General features: G+C 38.2%; 1 protein-coding gene across 1 annotated transcript in view; it reads right to left on the bottom strand.

The window, feature by feature from the left end:
* Window positions 1-8,017, bottom strand: part of MED13 (mediator complex subunit 13) — a 91,920-nt gene extending 83,903 nt beyond the window's left edge. The window contains exons 1-2 of the mRNA XM_063108973.1: window positions 7,790-8,017; window positions 5,732-5,966 (exon numbers count right to left, since the gene is read on the bottom strand). Of these exons, the coding sequence (XP_062965043.1) occupies window positions 5,732-5,966; window positions 7,790-7,855 (301 nt within the window). The 5' untranslated portion in view covers window positions 7,856-8,017. The remainder of the gene's footprint in view (window positions 1-5,731; window positions 5,967-7,789) is intronic.
* Window positions 8,018-24,040: the final 16,023 nt, after the last annotated feature.

The raw sequence follows: 24,040 nt of genomic DNA, 5'->3' as shown, positions 1-24,040 counted from the left end.
ATAATAGTCATACGTTCTACATGGTGTATTCAGAAATATGAAAAGTGAAATGGTACAAAACAACCAACCCACCCAAGACACAGTGATATGTACTTCTTACATTAATTAAGACAAGTCCTTGAATACAATACCAGCATTATAATAGGGAGGGGTGAGAGAAGGGAACACATGGCAAATCTTTACCTAGCTCTTTTGAACTTAATCAGCCAAAGCCTAATGGAAAGTCTACTTAATGAATGTTGAATAAATGTTTTCCTCCTCTTGTATGTATCCCCAGAGAAAATAAAGTTTCAGTTCTGTGTTTTTAGTACTTTTCCATTACTACTAGCATTAGAACTCTTAATCATCAGTGCTGCTTGAAAATTTTTACAAAGTATTTATTTGAAGAAAACACCACAAAAGTTCAAATGCTAAATTTGATTACCATATTTTTTTCTGAGGATACAAACTATAGTTATTGGTGCTAAAGTGTGTAATAGGTCAAAATAATTATCAATGGGAAAAAAATCAAAACCAAAAAAGCTGATACACCTAGTACTCAACATTTTTCTCAAAACTGATGTCTTTAAATATCTCCACAGTGATCAGCTGCTAAAAAGGGAATCTTTTCCTATATAATTTTGCTCAACTATTAAAATGCAACATATACTAATGAATAATGAATGGCTCAAAAGTTAACATGGTAGAAAATACCATGAATTTCCTGAAATAAAGATAAATGCTTAAATGTGTAGATCAGTGATTGTCTTGAACAATAATTTTCCATTCAAAATCCATCCATTCAAACAAATATTACTGACAGCCTTAAGTTGTCAGTATCACTCATGTATGCCAAAACCTGAAAAACTTTGATACAAAAACAGCCTAATGTGTTGACTGTTATCTTTGATTTGAAGATTTAGAAGACACTTTCTTGCTCAAAAAGGACAGTACAAAAAGAAATACAGCAAATGAAGTTGTTACCTAGAAGACTAGTCAATATACAGAGTTGGGCCACAAGTAAATTTTACAACAGAAGATAGAAATGAATTAACTCTTTAGACTTCCTCGGGAACAAAACAATTTTTTAGTTTGGCTGGCACTAGAATCCTACACTTGGCTGCTGTTTATCTATTTGTCAGTCTGTTAAAAGCTCACACTTAAGGTTAAAGTTCACTATAATTAATATAGTTCAATAAAAGCAAACAAAATTAAATTTGGAACAATGGCCAACTTAGTATGAAAGTATTCATTATGATGAAATTCTAGTATAATGAAAGTATTTGGACATGTTGGTAAAATCCAGTACACAGACCTCAGGAGCCAGGAAGAAGGAAAAATATTTTTAGCACTCACCAAGTCTGTGTTTTTAGTTCACAAGGTATCAGTTTTCTTCAAGAGTTTCACCACAGTCTAACTCACAATGATTTTTTTTAAGATGACAAACTTGGAAAAGGGAATTTTGTTTTTATTTTTGTTTTAAGGGAAAGAATAAAAGCCGCTGATGACAGGAATAAAATTCCAAAAATGTTAGGACACAGAATAAAAATACACAGAAAACTTCTTCAATGACACACTAATGAAAATGAAACAATCTTGCTTTGAAGCAAACAGTGCATTAAAAAGAACCAATCGGCCCTATCCAGTATAGAGAATTTTGACCAGAGGGATTGAGCTGATATATTCCCCACCACCTATTTTACATCTCTGTCACCCACTATCACATAACCACTAAAAGTGTGGTACAAAATTTAATTAAAAAAATTTAAAAAGCTGTAATAAGAAAGAAGTTTTGTTCCCTAATGCTTGTTCTATGAAAACATATCCATATTGCCAGCCAGTTAGCTCAGTTGGTTAGGGCACGGGTGTTGATAACGCCAAGGTCAAGGGTTGGATCCCCACACTAGCCAACTGCAAACAAACAGAATCACTATCCATGTCAATTTAACTATCCATACTCCTAGAGAGAGTAGAGCAAAAAGTAAAAAATCATTACCTGTTTGTCTTTGGGATTCAAGAGACATTTTGAACAAATACGTTCCTACAATGTTACAGTTAGGCTAATACTAGACTAGTTAGCACAATTCCTGATTCAAAAATCATCAGGCCTTTGCAAATTACTTTGCTAAATAGTATTGATTATTGCTACAAAATGAGTAACTGAGGGTTTAAAGTATGTATTAAAACAGAATCAGTTCACTGTAACTGATCTTTACCAATTAGCAATAAAATGAGTTTATATTCTATTTCTACCCATCAGCTAAACTTAAAAGGTGACCCAGACGAGTTCTAAATGATATGAAAGCCTGAAATTTAAAGTGCACTATGAAACCTGACCAAATTCTTCAGAAATGTCAAAATCATCAAAAACAGAAAGTCTGAGATATCACAGTCTAGAACAACCTAAGGAAACATGACAACTAAATGTAATGTGGAATAAATAAATAAACAAACAAATAAATAAATGGAAATCCAAATAAAGTATATACTTTAGTTAAAAATAAAGTATTAATATTGGTTTATTCATTGTGAAAAATGTACCATTCAAATGTAAGATGTTAACAATGAAGGTTCTCAATAGTAATAAAAATAACAATTAAATAAAAAATAAAAACAATAAAGGAAATTGAGTGAGGATTACACAGGAACCCTCTATACTAAATTTGCAACTTTTATGTAAATCTAAAACTATCCTAAGGTAAAAAATTTATTTTAAAATCACAGTATGGATGACACAAAGGCAATAAGGAGGTTAAGCAAAAGGAATTCTGTATTTTTGTTACTGATATTTCAGTTAAACAAGAAAACTGAGAACTCTCATCTTTGCAAAAAGGAATGCCTTTCCTCCTCCCCCAACCGAGAAAAAAAGGAGGGCAATATTATCATGATAATCACAAACATTTCAGTAACAAGATGTGGTAGATACTGAACCAAACAGAAGGACACTGCCTGTGAGGAGGAGGCTCTGGCAAAATTAACCAGCTTTTTAGATACCACCTGGGTCCTTCCGGTTCCCCTTTCCTCAGTGCTACACCTCCACTTGGAACTCGGGATTGCCTCCTGCAGCTGATGCCACCCCTACTGTCCAGCTGCTCTCTTCTCAGGGGAGCTTAAAAGAAGGGAACAGAGTGCCACAGATGGGAAGAAATGAAAAAGGGGTTAGCTAGAGAGACAGAGGCATACTAATTACCCCAAAAGGGAGGCAGACGGTGTCCCTAGAGCAAAGAAAAGGGAACGACAAATATACTCCATCTGAAAAGACCTTATTATTCTTTAAGATATGTCTGATTTAAGTAACAAAATTCTAAGGTAAATGACAGGTTAAAAAAAAAAGCTGAAACATTACATAAACACTGACTATACAAATTAAAACAATACAGGACAGGATTTGGAACAGTAAATATGATCACATACTACTATTTCAGTTTACTATAAAATCACTCCCCACTTTAATTTTTAAAAGTTATTATTCAATAGCACTCACTAAATCTGACAAAAATTAAAATCTAATTTCCCAAAACTACTTTCATTCATATTCAAGATCAATATCTATTTTAAAATACAGGTACTACTATTTTTTAAAAATTATGCTAAAAACCAAAGCTAAACTCGATTAGAAACGTTAAAACTGTAACCCAGTTTCAGTAAACATATCTGACTGATAACATGAAAAAAAATACCCACATAGTGTATTTAACAATATACATCAAAACAGCTCACATTTAATTTTAACAGGCTTTTCACTTTCAAAATATGAGTCCAACTATGATAAAATGAAATCCCATATATCTGTTCAAATTATCTTTGATTCAGAGAACAGTGTTATAACAACCAAGGTCAAGGATTCAGATCCCCATACCAGCCAGTCACCAAAAAAATAATAAAAATAAAAATTATCTTTGATTCCACAAAATATATTTCATGGAATATTTAAAAAAATAAATAAATAAGGTCTGTTCAGATGCTCTGCCAACTAACTTTATCAAGAAAACTAAAACCCCTAAGTCAGCATTATAGTTTTATCAACAATTATATTTTATCCACAATCATAGTTTATCAATAGACAGTTTAATCAACAACATTAAAATAGTGTCTAAACATTTTAGGAAGGTGGTTTTTATGACCATGACCACTTAAAAGAAAGATTAAAATAACTCAAGTATACCCAAGTCAATAAAAGAAAAAGGAAGCTGGCAGGCTTAGCTTTTGGCATAACAATTAGAATCATCATCTCACTGAAACCACTAAGGAATATGTACAAGGTTACTTCAAAAAGTTTGGAGAAAATAGAATTAAAAGATAATATGAATCTTGCACATGAACTTTTTGAAGTACCCTCCCATATCCTGACGTATTTACATATATCATATATACATACACACACACATTCATTATATACAAATACATCGTTTTACATATTTAAAACTACATTACATACTTAGAATAAAGACTAGACTTCTCAGCAGGCATCTTATTAGAAAAGCAAGAAAGCTTCATCATGAAAGAATTGCAACCACTCTCAAAAATAAAAATCAACGCTGAAGAGTGTGTTCATCGGAAGGTAAAAAGCAATTATCAAAACAAATGTAACACATACATTCCTACACAAACATTGGTCTTACTAAGTCCTAGTTCAAGATACAGACACCTGGATTACGTTTCATTTAAGAAATAAAATACTTAGATGATTAGAGTGTGGTGCTGATAACACCAAGGGTCCAGGTTCAATCCCTGTACTGACCTGCCACCCCCCCAAAAAGGAAAAAAAAAAAAAAAAAAAATAGATCCTATAGGTCAAGTAGACAATAATTGAAACTTCAGAGTACTCAATTTCAAATAAGAACGCTTTTTGAAAATTATCTAAAATTCTTAAATTAACCTGTCAAGACTCATTATCAAACTATCTTATTCAAGTCATTGGTACCCCACAGCACATAACTAATCATTTACATTCCTATCAAAGATTCAGTTAACACTGACTCTTACAGTCCAAAATAAACACAAGCTTCAGTAATTACAAAGTTGTATTTTCTCTTTCTAAAGTAGCTTTTAGTCTTAAAAGTCAAGAAAATAAGAAGTAATCATATTGATTTGCTCACAAGAAATTATTTGTGTAACCTTTTAGATTATGACCCCAAGCCCTATAAAAGCTAAACAAGTTGGCACTTGTCTCATATTAATATGATGGAAGAGTATCTAAAAGAAAAGAATCACTTTCCAAAAATAACAAAATTAACATATGCCTTCAAATGTTAAAGTAACAATCTCAAATAACAACAAAATAACCATATGCATTGAAAAAAAACCACAACAGAAAGTTAACAACATTTCTATATACTACTCCAATTATCTGCATATTCATGAAAAAGAGCAATAGTAGCACTGAGTTACACTTCGCTTCAAAAGTATTATGTGGCTTTGTTAGAAAATTTATACTCCGATTCCATTTTTCTTAGGTCAAAGTAACATGCCTCCCTTGGGCCCTGTGAGAAATTAAGAAGTTGGGTGGTGGAAGGACAAAGTTACTCAAGGCTAAAAAAGCCTGACATAACACATGGGAATAATTTAAGTAAAATAAAATAATCACAGCACAATAAAACACAAAGCTGAATTTTTATCTGGCTTCATACCTAACAGTGTACCACAACCCCCCCCCCCCCAAGCCACAATTTAATTTGTAATACAAATGCTATTTGGGGGAAAGTATACAATGTTACTGTATCATTAGTTAGAAATGGTAAATTGTTTTCACCTGATAAGTCATGGTGAATAAGGTCAGCAAAATTGGGGTCTTCACCCCACCAAAATATCCACAACTCTCTTCTTCCAGGCCTTTGATCTCGCCGCCAAACACCAAGTACATCTGCCTTAAGGCAGCGACTAAAACTGCTCAAAATGGGGTCTTCTTCTGTCACCGGAAACAGAATAGGGGCAGAAGTCGGGCCGTGCCATACATATCTTTTCCATTTAATTCCTGTCAAGTCAGCCTGAAGGAAAGAAAGCATGATTTTTTTTTATTATAGCACATTCACTCAAAGTCAAAAGTATTCACTATAAAGTTTCTTATTGCATTAAGACATTACAATTTTCTTACATATGTTTAAGATATTAAAATCAGATTAAGATTTTAAAAAGCTTTATAACTCTGATTACTGACCAAGAATTTTTTTAAGTTAAAAAATTAACATATCACTGAACAGCAATTCAATAAATACAAAGTGTCCCAAGTAGAAATAAAAGAAACTTGATGTTAAATACAAACATGTACTTTAATACTACATACTGAGTATTTCTTCTCTGTCATAAATCCTATTCTAACTGGTCACATTTGCTCCTTGAAGCCAAACTGCACTGAAAATTAATTCTTAAAGACCCATCATTCCATGTTTGTAGAAGTCATAGCTCTAATGAAAAGACATCTGAACAATTGTTGAAAAAAATCTGTGTTAATTCTTCACACACACTCTTTCAGGAAAAGCCAAATAGCTGCTCAGAAAGAACTGTCAGGTTTGTGCTAGTCCATCTTCAAAGAACCTGATCCTAAAAGTACCAAAAACAGACTGAGATGAAGACGATGTAAATGTAAAAATCCTGGCATATGTCTCATTACATCTGTAGAGATGCTGATTAACAGACACTGTAAAGGAAAGCAACATTTTATAAAGAAGAAGTGTATTAAAGATCTCAATTTAGCATCAAAGAAATTCGACAAAGGGAGTTCAATAATTCTTTACTCTAACATAAAGACGTAAAGCATAAGGTGCCAAAAATGAAACTGCTGACACATGACTGGCAGTTTACACTTGCCAACTAGTTGTGCTCCGCCCACTTAATTCACTTACCTATCACATACTCTCTTAATATTTCTCAGATCACAGAGAAAAACGAAAAAAGAAAGTCACCCACGCTTTAGGTCACTGAGAAAGCTAAGCTGCTATTGTCCAATTCAGGACTAGACATTTGCAACAGTTGGTACTTTTGAAAGTCTTAACTGTTGGATGTTAGCAGACCTGGGCCATCCTACACAATTGTCATCCCTACATCCAGCTTCCCCAGACTTTTCATTTCAATAAAAAAAGGAGTAGCCTGCTCAAAACATTCTTAAAAAGCAAGCAAAACAGACAAATATAGAAACATTTAGTGCAAACCACAACACCTCCTCCATTAGTCCCCTCCACTCTCACAAAAAGTGTTCTAATAAAAGCAAGACGACTAGAAATTGTCAAAATGGCAAACTGTTTTCAAAGTTCAAAAAGAAAATACAAGAAATGACATCTACTGCTTTTAACACAAAGATCTGAAAGTCACGGAAGGAAGAACCCGGTGTTAGTTTGACTCATACCACAAAATGTAATGCATAAGTTTGGGGGTCCTGTTTGATCAGGGGAAACCAAATCACCAGGGTGAGGTATAAAGGCAGTGGGAGTAGAGGCAATAATGGGAAGTACGAAGAAGGGATACGTGGTCAACAAGGAGAAAAGCAACAGTTAAGCAAGAAAAACAAGAGGGAAATGTTAGTCAGTGTCCTGCCAGATAAGGAGCCCAAGTTGAAGACTAGAGTGAGAGGGGGAAAAAGAGTCTGAAGCAAGACAAGAAAAAACGCCAACATTTGGTAAACAGAGCCCAGGACGCTGGGTGAGCAAACGCCGCCTCCCGGGGCTGGCTGCAGAGCTTCGCAGGGCGCCGGCTCCGGCTGGGCCTACCCGGGACTCGGGCATCTGGCTCCGACCCGGACCCCCTCCCCCACGGCCCAAGGGCGCACCTCGCGGCCCCTCCCCCACAGCCCGCTCACCGCGGCCCCGGCACTCACCAGGCAGAAGAGGTTACAGTGACAATCTTCCAGGCTGGCCCCGTTCGGCACGAAGGAGGAACTCATCGTCCCTCACAGCAGCCGCCGCCGGCGCCACAACCCACCATCCGCCATTACCGCCGCCTCCGACCAGAGAGAGAAACACAGACACCGGGGAGGGCGGGGGGGTGGTGGTGGTTGGGGGGCGGTGGAAGAGGAGGCCGCCGGGCCGCCCGCCCTCCCCACACACCCCCCCGCCGCCGCCGCCGCCGCCGCGAGCAGCCCCCGCCGCCCGGCCGGCACCCAGCCGCCCGGGGCCGAGGGCCGGAGGCGGGAGGGCCGCGCCGCGCTCGCCCGGCGGGTCGGACCGTGGAGCCCGCGGACGCTCGTCCCTCTCTGGGGGACAGAGGAGATATGTGCCCCTTCCACAAGAAAAATAATATGTTACACAATAAATAATCAAAATCGAGTCCGAGACGGCAGACCCCAAGCCCTAGAGGGTTCTTCCGGGCAGGGAGGCGCCCGCAGAGGGACGAGAAGGGCGAGAACCGGGAGAGAAGCCCAGGCCCCCGGCCCGGCAGCGGCGATGTCCTCAAGCCCAGAGTCTCCTCAGTGGCGGCGTCTGCGGGCTGTGTCTTCGTGGTGTCCCTGGGCTGGGCCGAGCCGGCCTAACGTCTGCGCTCCTGCGGCCTCACCGCCTGGACGCCGTAGTCTCCCCCATTTTGTGGGCCCAGCGGGCGGTGTTTTTCCCCCTTTAATCCGAATTCACGGGTTTTCCCTTCGCTTTAATGGCGGCCACAGGGACCAGCTCGCCCTCTCTGCTCACCCATTGGCCGCCTTGAGGTCACGTGGGCCCGGGCTCCGTGGGGAGGGGGAAAGAGAAGGGACTGAGGGAGGGCCGGGAAGCTTTCGGCGGAGGCGGTGAGCCCGGGGGACAGGGCAGCCAGCTGGTGGCTACTAAGATAGCGCCATCTGCTGGGTGCCCCGGCCAGTGTGAAATGACCCGGGGCCCTGGCCCTATCTTTCTCCTTGCAGGGCAATTTACACTACAGGGGGTTCACTTCACAAATCGATGGGAGTTACGTGGAAATCAGTTTGAATTCTTTGGAAGAGAAAGTGTTGCCGAAAATTCCAAGGCGTTCTTATTCCACGAGGCCGATGGGGTGCAGGGCTTGGGAGTCAAGACGATCTGAATGGAGACAGGACTCAGCCATTTAAAAGTTGTGATATGAAGAAAGAAACATAAACGTAACAATATAACTCTGTGGCTCACAGCCCGGGAATTAGAGCCATACTGCCTGGATTTGAAGCTTGAAGAGTCACTTACCTCTCGGTGTCTGGGTTTCCTCATCTGTAAAATGGGGAAATATACCCCTTATGTCACTGGCTCGATGCGATTAGTTAATACAGATTAAGTACATGGCTCAGTGCCCAGGACTGATAAGCACTGTGAAGAGTTATCTATCATTGTTGTCATCATCACCACCTCACGTGGCTATGGTGAGGAGCAAGTGAACTAGTGTACGTACCGGTCCCAGTACAGCATAATCTCCGTGAGAACCGGGACTTTGTGTACCAATCTCCCTGGTGCCTGAGATGGTTCCCAGCACACGGGTAGGTGATTGATATTTGTAAATTTACAAATGAATGAATGGTAACAACCAAATAAAATGTTAGTTCTCTTCCACATAAAACACTCTGTTCTTGGCTAGATTACTCTTCAATGTAAACATTCAAAACATTTCACCTGAAAGATTTAGAGAGGATTACATGAAGAAAGAAGAAAAAGAAAATGATCTAGAAGTTAGAAACATCAGTGAGTTAGGATTTACCATGATTTTAAGTCATAATTGTCTCTGTAAAATAAATGGTGACTCTTCCGTATTGTTCCTTTAGCCATGGAATGAAAAACATTCCTCTTCCATCCAATTGTTCATCTGTGGTGGTTAAAAGCCTGGATCTTGAAGCCAAAAACTTGTAGAAAAAGTTCTGCCACTTGCTAGTTGAACTTAGACCAAATTTGACCTTAGATCAAATTAATTTCTCTTACTCTCAGTTATTGTAAAGTGGGGGAATAAAAGTCCTTTTCTCCTAAAGTGTCTGGTGAACAAAACAAGATAGATATAGCACTTGTCACAGTGCTTACTTAACATTAACTATTAATATAATTTTTAAAATCATTATTGAACACCCGCTGGCTCAGTGGAGTGTGTTCCTTGTGTGTGCTAGGCCGGGGATACGAATGTGAGTAAGATACCTGCCTGTCAGGATTCCTGAAGAGAGACAATAAAGGAAGCATTTCCTACAGAATAAGATAAAATATGAGTACAACGGGGGTAGTTGCTGGAATCAGGTATGTATCAACTATGGCAATAATAGGAGCACTAGAGCAGGAGAATCAAAGTTAGAGAAGGCGTCATAAAGTAGGTAGCATTTGAAATGAGATTTGAAGGATAAAACGAATTCTTATAAAGCCCTTTGAAGCAGTTAAATCTTATTAAACCCAATTTAGATCCAAAGGCCACATATCAAAGTCAATTATACAACCAAGACTAATTCAATCCAGAAGCTCAAATCAACTAAGGTCAGCATCCTTTACAACTGAATGCCAGCACCAGGAGACAGAATCCCCAGACCCAATGAGGTATGAGCTCCTCTGCTCATCTCTCTTTCCCTGAGAGAATCCTCAGATCTTTGTTCCACTGCTTTCCTCAGTCTCTAATATCCTCCCCCACCTCACATCTAAAACTTATCTATCCCCTTAGAAGTCTTGCCCTCCTTTTCCCCCAACCCCTAATTTGAGCACCTTCCTCAGGACTGCAGGGGCAGGCCTGAAACTTACAAGGGGAAGTAACATTTGATTGATCTTTCATTTGAATGTCAATCTCCTCAAAAAGAAGGGAGAAGACAAGGAAGGAGGATGACCCAGAGGGAAAAATCTGAGAGAGTATCACAGAAAGGAATAAGAGAGAGACTGTGACAGAGAAGAGGAAAAACAGAAGAGAGAGACTGAGAGAATGGGGCTGGATGGTTAGTTCAGTGGGTTAGTGTTGTAATACCAAGGTGAAGGATTCGGATCCCTGAACCAGCCAGCTGCCGACCCCCAACTCACCCTAGCCCCCCAAAGAAATCTGTTGGAGATGGACAGATCAGAGAAGCAAAGTGAAGGAGGGAGACCCCAACTGTGAGGGGAATGGAAACACCATTGGGAAGAGAGGAAGAGAAGAGAGCAGTATCAACCCACAAAGAGCATGTCAGGAACCACTTATGTTCTGTTCAAATGACATTTTGAGTGATTTAAAGAGTAATGGGTGTGTGGACTTTGGGTGACAGTGATGTGTCAATGTAGGTCCATCAATTATATGTAACAAATGTTCCACTGTGGTGGGGGATGTCAGCAACGGGAGGGTGGGCCATGCATGTGTGGAGGCAGAGGGTATGTGAGATTTAAAAAAAAAAAAAAAGTAATGAAAATGCATGAAAACAGTACACACACATTGTCAAAATTTGGAAGGGGCTGGCCAATTAGCTCACCTGATTAGAGTGTGGTGTTGATAATATATAGGTCGAAGGTTCAGATCCCCATACCAGCCAGCTACCAAAAACAAAACAAAACAAAAAGTTTGGAAGATACAGATAAGTATATAGATAAAAACTTTAACTGTACATCACACAGAAAAATTCCCATAACATCACTATTCAAAATTAACCACCTTTTAACATTTTGATGAATTTCCTTCCACAGTTTCCCTACATGGTTGTATTTCCCTACATGGTTGAGATCATACTATATATGATCTATATACTATATACTATATATACTATATATACAGTTAACTATATACTATATATACAGTTAACTACACACATTTATTGACCATCTAGTATGTGTCAGGTCATGTATGGACAAGATAGGGGATATGCAAGGAGCTCATAATCTTGCTAGATAGGGCACTTGGACAGTTAGACCAACTGGGGTTATAACTCTATGCCTGTTAAAATGTGTATGTAATATGAGTAAAAGCACCTAAATGTTAGGGTTGTTGCAATTGTCTAAAAAGATAACCCAAGTACAATAGGAGAGACAATCAGGAATTTCAAGGTAAATTTTAGAGGTGACTTTGGGGCGAGAATCACCTATTGTCTGCTCCTCTTTGAAATATGGATTCATTGTGATCTACATTTAAAACTGTTCTGTAACTCCTTCAGCCTTTTAGGGGCTCCATTCTGAATGGGATGGTAGAGGCACTGATTTACACAAACTACCACTTGGCCTCCAGGAAGGTGACAGAGTGACATCACCTGAGACAGAGAAGTCTAGAAAAGGGCAATATCCAACCTTAAGACTTAGACTCTGCACCTGATTTTGAAAAGTCGCAAGGCCTAGAGCAGCACTGTCTGATAGAAATGTAATGAGGCCTAAAAAAGAAATTTGAAATTTCTCAGTAGCCATGTTAATAAAGTAAAAAGAAACAGGTGAAATTAATATTATATATTTTATTTATCCCAATATATCAGAAATAATATCATTTCACATCTAGCCAATATAAAAAGAATATTGACATAGTTTTCATTCCTTCTTTTTTTTTTTTAACCAAACCTTCAAAATCTAGGTATATTTTCACGTATAGCACATTTCAATTCATACTAGCCACCTTTCAAGTGCCCAAACGTCACATGTGATGAGTGGCTACTATGTTGGATAGTACAAGTCTAGAGTCAAAAGCTGAAAGCTGAGGACAAATTAAGCTGTGGAGTAAGTGGTCTTAGCCTAGGGACAATATTGATTTTCTTAAGGTCATGTTAATGATTTAATGCTGTACTTAATTCAATAGAAAAAAAGGCTAAGAAGTTACAAACCATTTTATTTAGTGAATGTACAGACACTACACTGAATATGGAAATAAGCAGACCCAAAGTAAACCAGCAAGTTGAGAAAATTAAGGAAACATTTTAGTTCTAAACGTCAAATATCCTGAAGTGTCTCAAACATTGCCCTGATTTGCCATTTTCTTAGTAGTATAACATCCACTCTCAACCTCAAGGTTTATTTCTTGACAAATGTTCCATTTTAATATAAAATTAGAAGCCAATTCCCCTTAATTTCCTACTTTGAAATTAGGTTTGTAAACTTTCATAAGTAAATTAGACATTCCCCTCCCAGTCTTTATTCTACTCGACACAGTCATTTGACTTCTGTGGATCTGTTTTCTCAAACATGAAGAGATTGGATTAAATAATTGCTATGGTTTAACATCTAATATGTGACACTTAATATATATCAGTCACAGTGCTGAGTATCTTTGCCACAAGCTTGTGAGGCAAATACTGTAGTATCCCAGTTTTCTAGCTTAAGATACTGAGGTTCACAGAGCAATTTGCCCAGGGCCAAAGAAGTCTGTAAAGTGTGCTAAGGGAGCCTAATCTATCATGAAGGACTCAAGAGAAACTTCCTGGGAGGACAGTTGAAACTAAATCTTGAAGGATGAGTTGGGTTGAGCCAAGTAAAAGATTGCGGGGGGTGGGGGGGAGCTGGGCAGGGGGAAGAGAGGCAACAGAAGGAAGATGCGGAGGACTGGACAGCTTGATGTTGGTGGGAAAAGATTTGGCTGGAGAAGTAACCCGAGGGCTGGATCGTGAAGAGTTTGGATTTAATCCAGAAGAGAATGAGTAACCATTGAAAGACTTTAAACAAGAGAGTGACAAGCTAAGATTTGTTTTTAGAAACAAGATGCCAGGAAACTTGTTGGGGGCATTGTGGTAATCCAGACAGGATGGTAAGAGGCCTGAACTGATTAAAAGAAGGTTGTATAAAAACATTCTTTCTGTTTTGCATTTATTCCCTCTGTCAAGGCATCGGCAAGGAAGATGGGGATGTAGAGGAAATCACTTTTGCAAAATGCTGAGCATTACTTTTTTACTGATGATTTTTCTCAGAATGGCCAAAACAGAGAGGAGACAAATGCAGTTCTTTGAACCTACCCCTCCTGCTAAAAAGTTTCAGGCAGGACTTTGGTCAGAATAATTATTCCTGCTCAGATACAAACGGATTTGCAATTTTATTGTTCTCGTCTCCCAAGGATCAAAGGAGTTCAAAAGATGTGACCAGCGAAGAAAATAGGAAGATAATTCCAGAATCTCTTGATTCTACCAAGAGTTTATAAGGGATTTAATAGTAATATAAACAAAGGTATCAGAGTTTTATGCCATTTCTACCACTGGTTTTGATATTCATTCATTCATTTACTCAATACATATTGATATTTACTATGTGCAAGGTTCTGTGCTAGGATGGGGCAACATGCAACAGTGCATCAGAAACTGACCTGACCTGACCCTCAAGAAGCTCATTCATTCTCAGGAGATAAGACATGAACTAAATAACTATAAATTATGTTTGAAAATGCCTAAATGGGTGTAGATCAAATGTTGTGGAATTGAAAGAAGAGAGGGCTACCCCAGGTCATGATGAAAAAGGTTAGTGGAGAAAAACTTTGCACTTAAAGTGGATATTAGGGCTGGCCAGTTAATTCAGTTGGTTAGCGTGTAGTGCTGGTAACCACAAGGTCTAGGATTTGATCCCTGTACCAGCCAGCCTCCAAAAATAAATAAATAAATAAATAAGTAAAGTGTGGATATTAATTGATTAATAAGATTTGGACTTGCAGAGATTTTAGGAAAAGCAATTTAGGCCAGTGTTTCCCAAACTGGAGTTTGAGGACAAGGTTCTGAAGAATGTTATTGGGAATCCCATGTGAAAAGATTTCTTGGTTGTAGTGGTAATTTGCCTGTTCTCTTATTCATTTTCTTCTCTCCCTCTTCTCTGTTCTGTATTACAAGAGGCTACTCCTCACAAGTGACATTTCTCAGGCTCCCTTACCAATTTTCTTGTGGTTTGGTTTGGCCAATGCAAACAAAGATGGCAGATGAGGGGCCACAAAGAGTCTAGGTCTTTCTCTTTCTCTCCCTGTATACTTCAGGCAGTGACCCCAGTAGTGGTTGTATCTTCTTTGTGATTCAGCTGCAGATGGCAAACCCTTTTCTCCATGGTTTTAGCTTCTGCTGGACAGTCCTGGCTCCTGAGCTCTGGTGTGTTTGTTATCTATTGCTGCATAATAAATTACCTCAAAACTTCACAGCTTAAAACAACAAACATTTTATTATCTCACACCGTTCCTGAGGTTTTGTAATCTGCAAGTGACTTAGCCAGGTGGTTCTGGCTCAAGGTCTCTCATGAGTTTGCAGTCAAACATGTTGGCTGGGGCTGCAGGCATCTCAAGGCTAGAGTAGGGCTGAAGAATTCACTTCCAAGTTCACTCACATGGTTGTTGTCAGGACACAGTTCTTAGCTGGCTATTGGCCAGAGGCTTCAGTTTTCTGCCAGGTGGGCTTCTCCTTAGAGCTGCTCATAATATAGCAGCTTGCTTCTCCAACAGGGAATTATCCAAGATAGAGATATAGAGATAGAGATACCAAGATGAAAGCTGCAGTCTTTTTGGAACCTAATCTCAGAAGTAATATACCATCACTTCTGCTACATGCTGTTGGTCACACGGCCAATTGTGGGAGGGGGCTACACTAGGGTGTAAATATAAAGAGGCAAGAATAACTGAGGGCTATCTTGGAAGCTAGCTACCACACTCCACCCTCTGTCCCCAATGATTCATGTCTCTCCCACATGCAAAATACATTTAATTCCTCCCCAAATCATCAAAAGTTTTATCATTACAGCATCAGTTTGAAGTCCAGAATCTTAACATGTAAATCAAGTCCAGGTGCAGCTGAGGCTCCTTGGGTGAAGTTTCTGAAGTATAGGTCCTTGAGAATCCAAAGAGACAATTTATCTGTCTGTCCATACACCCAACATAAAATGATGAGACAGACATAACAGGATAACAGTTATGGACAGTCTTGTTCAAAAGGGGGGAAATGGCAGGTGCAAAGTAGTCACTGGTCACTTATCATTCTGAAATCTTGCTAAACAAATGTTAAAAGTTCTTTCAGTCTCAAGGCCTGGGAATAATTCTCCCTGGCTTTCAGCTCCATATCTGAGGTCTTGGTTCTGCCTACTGGATCATCCTCCCTTTTTCATGAGAGACAGCTCATGTTTATGGCTAAGGAGTTTTCTCAGCCTATTTCTTGCCAGTAGAACTTCGAGGGCCCAAAGCCCTCTTTTCAATTTGTACTATCTCTTTTCTCTTTCCCTTTTTTTAAAAAAATTATTTTCTTTCTTACTTTTCATTTTGTATTATCTCTATCACTTTTGTTCCAAGGTAGCAATGTTTCTGCATACATACTTCTTTAAAAAACTTTGTTGGTTTTCTATGAATCTTACTGGGGTTCACTCTATTAGATGAAAGCCACATCCACAAATCTCTTTCAGGTAAGCTCTTTTCTACCTTGGACCTCTGATGAGATGGTAAGGGGAGAAGCTGTATCTTAATTTTAGCATTGTTTGCCATTTGGAGAGGCTGAGAGTGTTCAAAACCAGCAAATTCTGTTTCCTTTTTGTTTAACAATTCTTCCTTTAGTTTACCTCTCTTTTCTCATATTTTACTATAAGCAGCAAGAAGAAAACTTTGATTGGATATCTCCTCAGCTTGATCACCCAGTTCATTAAATACATTTTCTCCTTTTCAGTTACTGCAAACAATGTTGCTGAATTTTTTAATGCTATATAGCAAGGATCCCCTTACCTCCAGTTCCCAATAAAATTACCTCATTTTCCTGCAGGCCTTCACCTGCAACCATATCAAAGATCATGATGTTTCTATTAAGTTTCCTCAAGATATTTTTTCTTTGTTTTTATTTTTTTCGTTTTCTCTGTTTTGCTTTTTTATTTTTTCTTCAAGATTCTTTAGACTTTGACTAACACTCTCCTCAAAGCCTGCCCAGTTCCAAAGTCACTTCTGCATTTTAGGATATTGTTATAGCAGAAACCCATTTCCAGGTACCAAAATCTGTATTAGTTATCTATACTTCTTTGTAACAAGTTACTCTGAAACTTGGTAGCCTAAAACAACCAACATTTATTATCCCACACAGTTTCTGTGGATCAGGAATCTGAGACCTGGATTAGCCAGATGGTTCTGGCACAGGGTTTCTCATAATGCTTCAGTCAAATGTCAGCTAAGGCTGCAGTTATCTCAAACCTTAGCTGGGGTGGGAGAATCTGCCAGAAAAGTCTATACCACATCTGGGTAACAACACCTCCTCCCTTAGTCCTCACAGCCCTAGGAGTACCATCTCCCTCATGTTGGTCATTTCTGGATTGTTCCACCATCCCCTTTAGAATTCTCCATAAAATTTAAAACTAATTTCTCTTGTTAGATTCCCTTTATTGATCTCCCTGGCATAGGTACTGTTTTCTTTTCTGTATCCTGACTGAGGTCAACTAAGTTTTATCAAACAAAGTTAAACAGATTTCTTTACTGAAGGACTTCTCAGAGCTTTTAATATGCTAATGTGCATTATAAATTTCCCAGAAGAATCTATAACATGCAGCATTTCCCCAACTCTTTTGATCACAGACCCTGTCTTTGTTTTGTTTTTACATGCACCTAATAGTTAGGAAGCAAAAGGCATATATTAGAAACATCGTAGTTCAGTTTAACTGAAACAATGAGTATGTGAAGGGCAGCAGTAGAAAATATGGCAAAAAGATGGTAGAAACTAAATCACAGGGTGAGGTGTTTGAACTTGATCCTATAGGCATGGGGGGGGGGTCACTGAAGTTTGCTTTCTGCTGGGTATAAAGAATTGTTGAGCTAAACTATTTAATCATAGTAATACATTTTATTTTTCTTTTATATGCAGAATTACTTAGTACAATTAGCAAAATAGAAAAAGGAAAATTACATTTTAAACCTTTCTTTTTCTACTGCCTTTACCTTTGGTTCAATAGGGTTGAAGAACCCTGGCCCAAGCTTCTGGAGTCCCATATTGTTTGACTTATGTTTTCAATATGGTAGAAGAAATTGAAAACAGTGGGGAGACCCTTAAGGAAGTAAGATAATGTTTCAACATACTCCCTAAAACACAACATTGTCAGAGGAGTTAAAAGATGGAGGAATTCTTTTGAAAAGACTTGGTGATAAAAAAGGAAGATGGCCCCCCCCACAACAAGGCATACCACCAGCACCAAGGAACATGCCAAAAACATCACCTCCATGTGTGTGGCCCACCACAGCCACCACAGTAACCAAGGCTGCCACAAAAGCGGCTGAATGTCACAACCACCATGCAGATGGTCCACCAACCACTGGAGTGCATTAACACAAGGAGAGTCACCAGCAGAGACCAAAGAAAAGAATAGGACGTCTTTAGGGCTGGCCTGTGGCTCACTTGGGAGAGTGTGGTGCTGATAACACCAAGGCCACAGGTTTGGGTCCCTATATAAGGATGGCCGGTTAGCTCACTTGGAGAGCGTGGTGCTGACAACAGCAAGTTAAGGGTTAAGACTTACCAGTCATCTTTAAAAAAAAAAAAAAAAATAGGATGTCTCTCTCCACAAAGCCCATTCCAGAGTGACAGAAGAAGCATCTGCTCTATGATAATATCGGGGGACCTGAACACATCTCTCAGCATTGGACAGATCATCTAGGCAACAAATCAACAGAGTAACCATTACTCTTTCAGAGGGAGAGAAGAAATCTAGGGTTCTCAGTGGTGGCAGAGAGGAAGGGGCAGGGGATATGGAGAGATTGGACAAGGGGCATAAAGAATAAGTACAATTTGTAACAATATATAGACTAGTAATATTGATTTGATCAACATATGTCAACACTGAATCCCAAAAATATGTATAATCAATTATGATTCAATATAAAAAAAAAGGAAGGAAGATGGAAGTATATCTCTGGGAAATAATGAGCTACAAATTAAGAAAAGAACAAACAGCTTTTCTGAAAACCAATATTTAAGTAGTAACATGTATATGACTTATCTATTGCTGCAAAACAAATTACCGCAAAACTTTGTGGCTCAAACAATAAACACTTATTATCTCTCATAGTTTCTGCGACTGGACAGTTCTAGTTTAGATTCTCTCCTAAGGTTCGGTCAGATGTCAGCTATGACTGCAGTCAACTGAAGGCTTGACTTAGGCCAGCAGATATGTTTCCAGCGGGCTCACTGACATGGATGGCAGGTTGGTGCTGTTTGCTGGCGGGAGGCCTCATTTTCTTTTCACATGGGTCTGTCTTCAGGGGTCCTTGTGCCCATGACAGCTGGCTTTTCCTAGAGCGAAGGATCCAAGAAGCCAAGGCAGCAGTTATAATGACCAGTCTCACACTGTCGCTTCTGCAGTAATCTTTTTGTCACACAAATTAGCCTCGATTCAATATGTAAAGTGAATACCAGGATATCAGGACATTCTAGGTTATCTTGGCTGACTATCACATCATGTATTTTACTTTTCTAGGTTCCTTTGCTAATACTCTTCCTCAACCAAACTAAATAAATATGCAAAATAAATATGTCTTGGGTAGCCAAATCAAGTATGCCATACTGAAAACATCATATTATGTGGTCAGATTTTAAAGAATTTCAGTGCAATTTCAGCCAGTCTTCTGGTTTTCTACCTTTTTTTAAATGTATGGGATTTCCTATTGCAAAAATTAAGCAAATCAGGAATCCTTCAAGAACAAAGACTGAGCCAAAGTCTGAAAATACAGCCTTAGTGAAGAAAAGCAGTGTATGATACTAGTTTGGTCATTCTTCTATTTACCATAAATTCATCTGTTTTTTTTCTGGAACAGGTATGTGTAATATCCAAGATGCTTGATTTTAGAAGGCGTCCTTTTAAAAAAAACAAACTATGTAAATATTCAATAACTTTTTTTCCTTTAAAAAGCCCAAGATGCATTTATTTAAAACCTTTATTTTTCAGTGTGGGTAAGTTACTAAAAATATATGACCAGAATAGACGTTACATTTTAATTAATAAACAGACATATTCTTTTTACAGGAACAACCTCAACTTTTGTATAGTACCCTGCTATGACACTACTCCAAAGGTAAACTACTGTACTTGCCCTCAGTGATTTGCCATGAAGAGGTAGCATAGTATATGAAAAGCATGAGCTCTAGAATTAAACAAAGATTCGTATCCTGACTCTGCCAGCTCTGTGAGTTACCTAACTTCTCCAAACCTCTGTTTACTAACCTGAAAACAGGAGTAACAACACGGAACCATTGTGAGCATTGTATGACTTAATGTAGTTATGGTGTTTAGCACAGCACCTGACACAGCGAGGACCTGATGAATGACAGTTATTATTGACAATCTGAGCACACATGGCCATAAGAAGTTCACCTTCCAGTCTTCAGTCTTCGACCACTTGTTCTACACAGCATCCAGAATTAATGATTTTCAAACACTGAAATGAAGGAACTACAAAAATAATGATAAAAAGCTCAATTTATAGGTGTGCTACTCATTATTTTTAAGTTTTCTCTGGTTGCAAAGCAGTCCTTTTAATACCCAATTCAAATATGAACTAGAAACTTTTCAAAAATCTGCTCTTTCTTGTAATAATGACTTTCAAGAAAAATAAGACAATGCAACACCACAAAATGATCATTCGATTGTCATCCTGGACTTAATTTTCCCAGACTTTGGAAAATAAAATGTAAATCTTGAGACGTTTTGGGAAGTATAGAATGAACTTTGTAAGTATTCACTTTTGTAAGGCTTTCTATTTTCCGGATGGAAGGGGAGAAATGATACTTTACAAAGCCTTTTGTTATATATTCAAATGCAGAGTAGTTATGATCAAAAGATGAATTACAAAGAATAATCAGGAATCTAAATATGTATGTATTTTGAATTGGTAGTAAATGAGTTTGACTTCAATACAAAATCATTTCATACTTTGTATATATTTATGCTTTACTCCTTTTTATATATTTTTAAAAACTTGTATAAGAATAATCCTTAGAAAACATACAAAACGATCAGGTTCACTTTTAGAAAAGAAAATATGAGTAAATCAGATTAAGAATATGTGATTTTTTTTTTTTACATACTTTACAAAGCAACGGCAAATATTATTATTATTTTATTATTAAAGACAGTTAACATGAAGTGTTAGTGTTGGCTCGTTTTCTCTCAGGATGATGATTCAAAAAGGACCAAAGCTTATTTCAATAAGATGGATGGAATGCCTTGTAGCTACCAAAAAAATGACAAGAATGTAGCTAATGTCCATACATGGAAATGTGTATATACGGTAATGTAAATGGAAAAGAGACTACAAAATTGCATATATATACTCTGATTAAACTGTGTAAAAATGTATGTAAGTATAACAGTGCAGAGGAAAGGACAGTGGGAATCAGAAGACTGAGTTCTAGTCATGGCAGGACTGTCACTTGGCTAGGTTTCTATATCTGAAGAGTTTATCTGCTTGCTCTCAGTTTCCTCATTTGTGAAATGAAGGAATTGACCTAGACTGATTCCAAAGCCATTCTCAGTGCTAAAGTTTAGTGATTCCATAGTCTGAAGATTTGCGATGACATAAATATGATTTACTGTTTATTATCTGCTTTTCCATAAAGTTGTTTAGTTTAATCATATTTAAAGGCCACCACATATCTTCAGTAAGGCAGTCGCTTTTAAAAAACTAAAGGAGAGAAATAATATTAATCAATAAATAAGACACAGTGACAAATAAGTATACTATTTTCTTTAAACTTTGCTAAAAAGAAAAAGGCAATAGGAAGTCACGGAAGGTTTTGGAGTAGAAAAGTAACATGATTAAAGTAGCATTTAAAATCAAACAATAGTGGGCATCATGTCTGAAGGAGGAAAGAATGAAGACAAAATGACTTGGTAAAGGGTGACTGGCAATAAACTAGGATGAAACAGTGATGACTTGAACATTTATTCATTCATTTATTTGGCATGTTTGGATCCACTCACTGTGCTAAGTGCAGGGGAACAAGGATACTGTGGCTACATAGTCATTCTCTATCCCCTCTTCCAACTATATTTTCTTCATAGAATTTATCATTACCCAAATTTTTACTTACTTATTTATTCCTTTATTATCTGTCTCACACTCCAGAATATGAGTTCCACGAGGGCACCTTGTACATAATAAGTACTCAATAAATACTTGCTGAATAAAAGAATAAGTGAAAGTCTGGCTGGTTAGTTCAACTGGTTAGAGCACGGTGTGATACAGGCCGTCCAGGGCCGAGGGTTCTGATCCTTGTACCAGCCAGCTGACAAAAAAAAAAAGAATAAGTGAAAATTATGGGGTCAAACATCTTTTCTGATGGATTTCTATGGCTTTGTAGAAATTAATTCACATTAATTAATACCAAAAGATCTTATAGACCCTCCCTGCTGTGTTTATGATTAAATCAACTTAAGAAATTATTTCTATGGTTGCCCTCCTTTTCAGTCTACTTTCTAAAGTATTTTCTCCAAAATTTTGCTCTCCTTCTGTTTAGAAATTCTTCTTTTTCTGTACAAATGAAGTTGGAAGAGAGAGATGATTATCTGTGCTTTACTCTCAGCTCTTCTTTCCAACAGGAATTACCTGTGTCTAAGTATTTGTTTATTAATTTAATAACATGATTAAACATACTCATTAGCTCTTTCCCTGTAACTTCAATTTACAAACTTGGTTGAAAGTAAATTAGATGAAATACCTTCTCTCTTGAAGTTATTAAGAAAGGGGACAGACATGAGGGGCAGAGCCAGGTGGAGACCTCACAAGGTCAGCAATTCGCAATGGTCTCTTCCTCAGTCTCTCTGTGGCTTTTACAACCCTCTGCTGTCTTTGGCTTTAGAAGTGTTCACTATGCTCAGTCAGTCATGGGGCTCTGACGCCCCTCTCTGAGTGACACTTGAATCTGCTCCCCTTCAAAATAATAGCATTAAACATTTGCAGAATACTGAAAAGTCTGCAAAATGCTTTTCACCCCCATGATCTTACTTAAATCTATTTAATCTCTTTGTCCTCAGAACAGATTACTACTTTTTTTTTCCTAGGAGAACTAAGGGGAAAACTAGCATAACAGATGTGGAAAAGAACATTTTACAAAGAGTGAACGATAGTCCGACTAAGTGCTAACACTGCAATGGTGATTGGACCAAAGCTCTTTTGATCAGTTCAGGTATTTCACTCTGGATAAAACTGATTTATCACCTCCCAAGGGCTGTCTCTTTCCGTTGCCCTTTGCTGTCTGGGTCATCCATCATTAGTTGTGTCAGAAGGTTGGTACTACTCCAAAGGGTATATAGGTCCCACTTGTCTCTCAGTCTAGTTGGTACCTGGCTCTGTCTTTCTTGCTACCTGGAACTGGCAGCTCCTCATCATTCCTTCCTTTCCAGGTAATCTCTCTCTTAGGTTGGCCCCATCACCTGTTGGGGGTGTGTTGCTGACTAAGAAATAAATTCTTCTTCTTTTGTTCTGGTATCTCTACCCTAAATTCTTTTTCCTATTCCCCTGACCTCAGACTGTTTCTATTTTTCCTTCTTCTTGATATGTCCTGCAGTCATTGATTCTCTTTTCATCTTATGTGTGGGCAGCTGATAACCTGTTCCATCCCCCCTATCTCAGGTTAACAATTCCACCCACTTTCTTTGGTATTAATCACTCAGTTACCCTGGGGAACTGTGACTTCTCAAAGTCATCTCATTACATTCTTACTGTGGCTAGCACAGTACCTTGGGGACTCTGGTAATAACAGAATAATACTAATTATCATTATTATTTACTGGCCCATAGTACTAAGCAATTTAAGTAGATGATGTTATTTAATCCTCTCCACAACCTATGAGGTCAAATTTGAGCAGGTAGGTAAATTTGAGAGGCTTTATTTGCATGATTATATAAAAGATAGTAACTAGATTTGTTAAGGTGTATGACTAGCCCCATACACTGACACCCCCACACTTATTTATTTCTTAGTTTATTTTGTTTATTTCTTAGTCAGCAACAGGCCCCCAACAGATGATGGGGCCAACCTAAGAGGGAGATTACCTGGAAAGGAAGGAAGGAGATGAGCTACCAGTTTCTAGGTAGCAAGAAAGACAGAGCCAAGTACCAACTAGACTGAGAGACAAGTGGGACCTACATTCGCTTTGAAGTAGTACCAACCTTCTGACACAACTAAGAAAACACTTTCTGGAGATTATACCTTATGTAGAAAAAAAAACTCACCCTGAGCCAGGAAAGAGGTAAATTCTGGCATACATTTACTAAATCTAAGAACTGCAGATAAAACTGATACTAATATTTCTTGTGGAAGTCAGTT

The sequence above is a fragment of the Cynocephalus volans genome, chromosome 10, assembly GCF_027409185.1.
Source record: "Cynocephalus volans isolate mCynVol1 chromosome 10, mCynVol1.pri, whole genome shotgun sequence".
In the NCBI taxonomy this organism is placed as follows: domain Eukaryota; kingdom Metazoa; phylum Chordata; class Mammalia; order Dermoptera; family Cynocephalidae; genus Cynocephalus; species Cynocephalus volans.
This window is presented reverse-complemented; position numbering and strand designations above follow the sequence as displayed.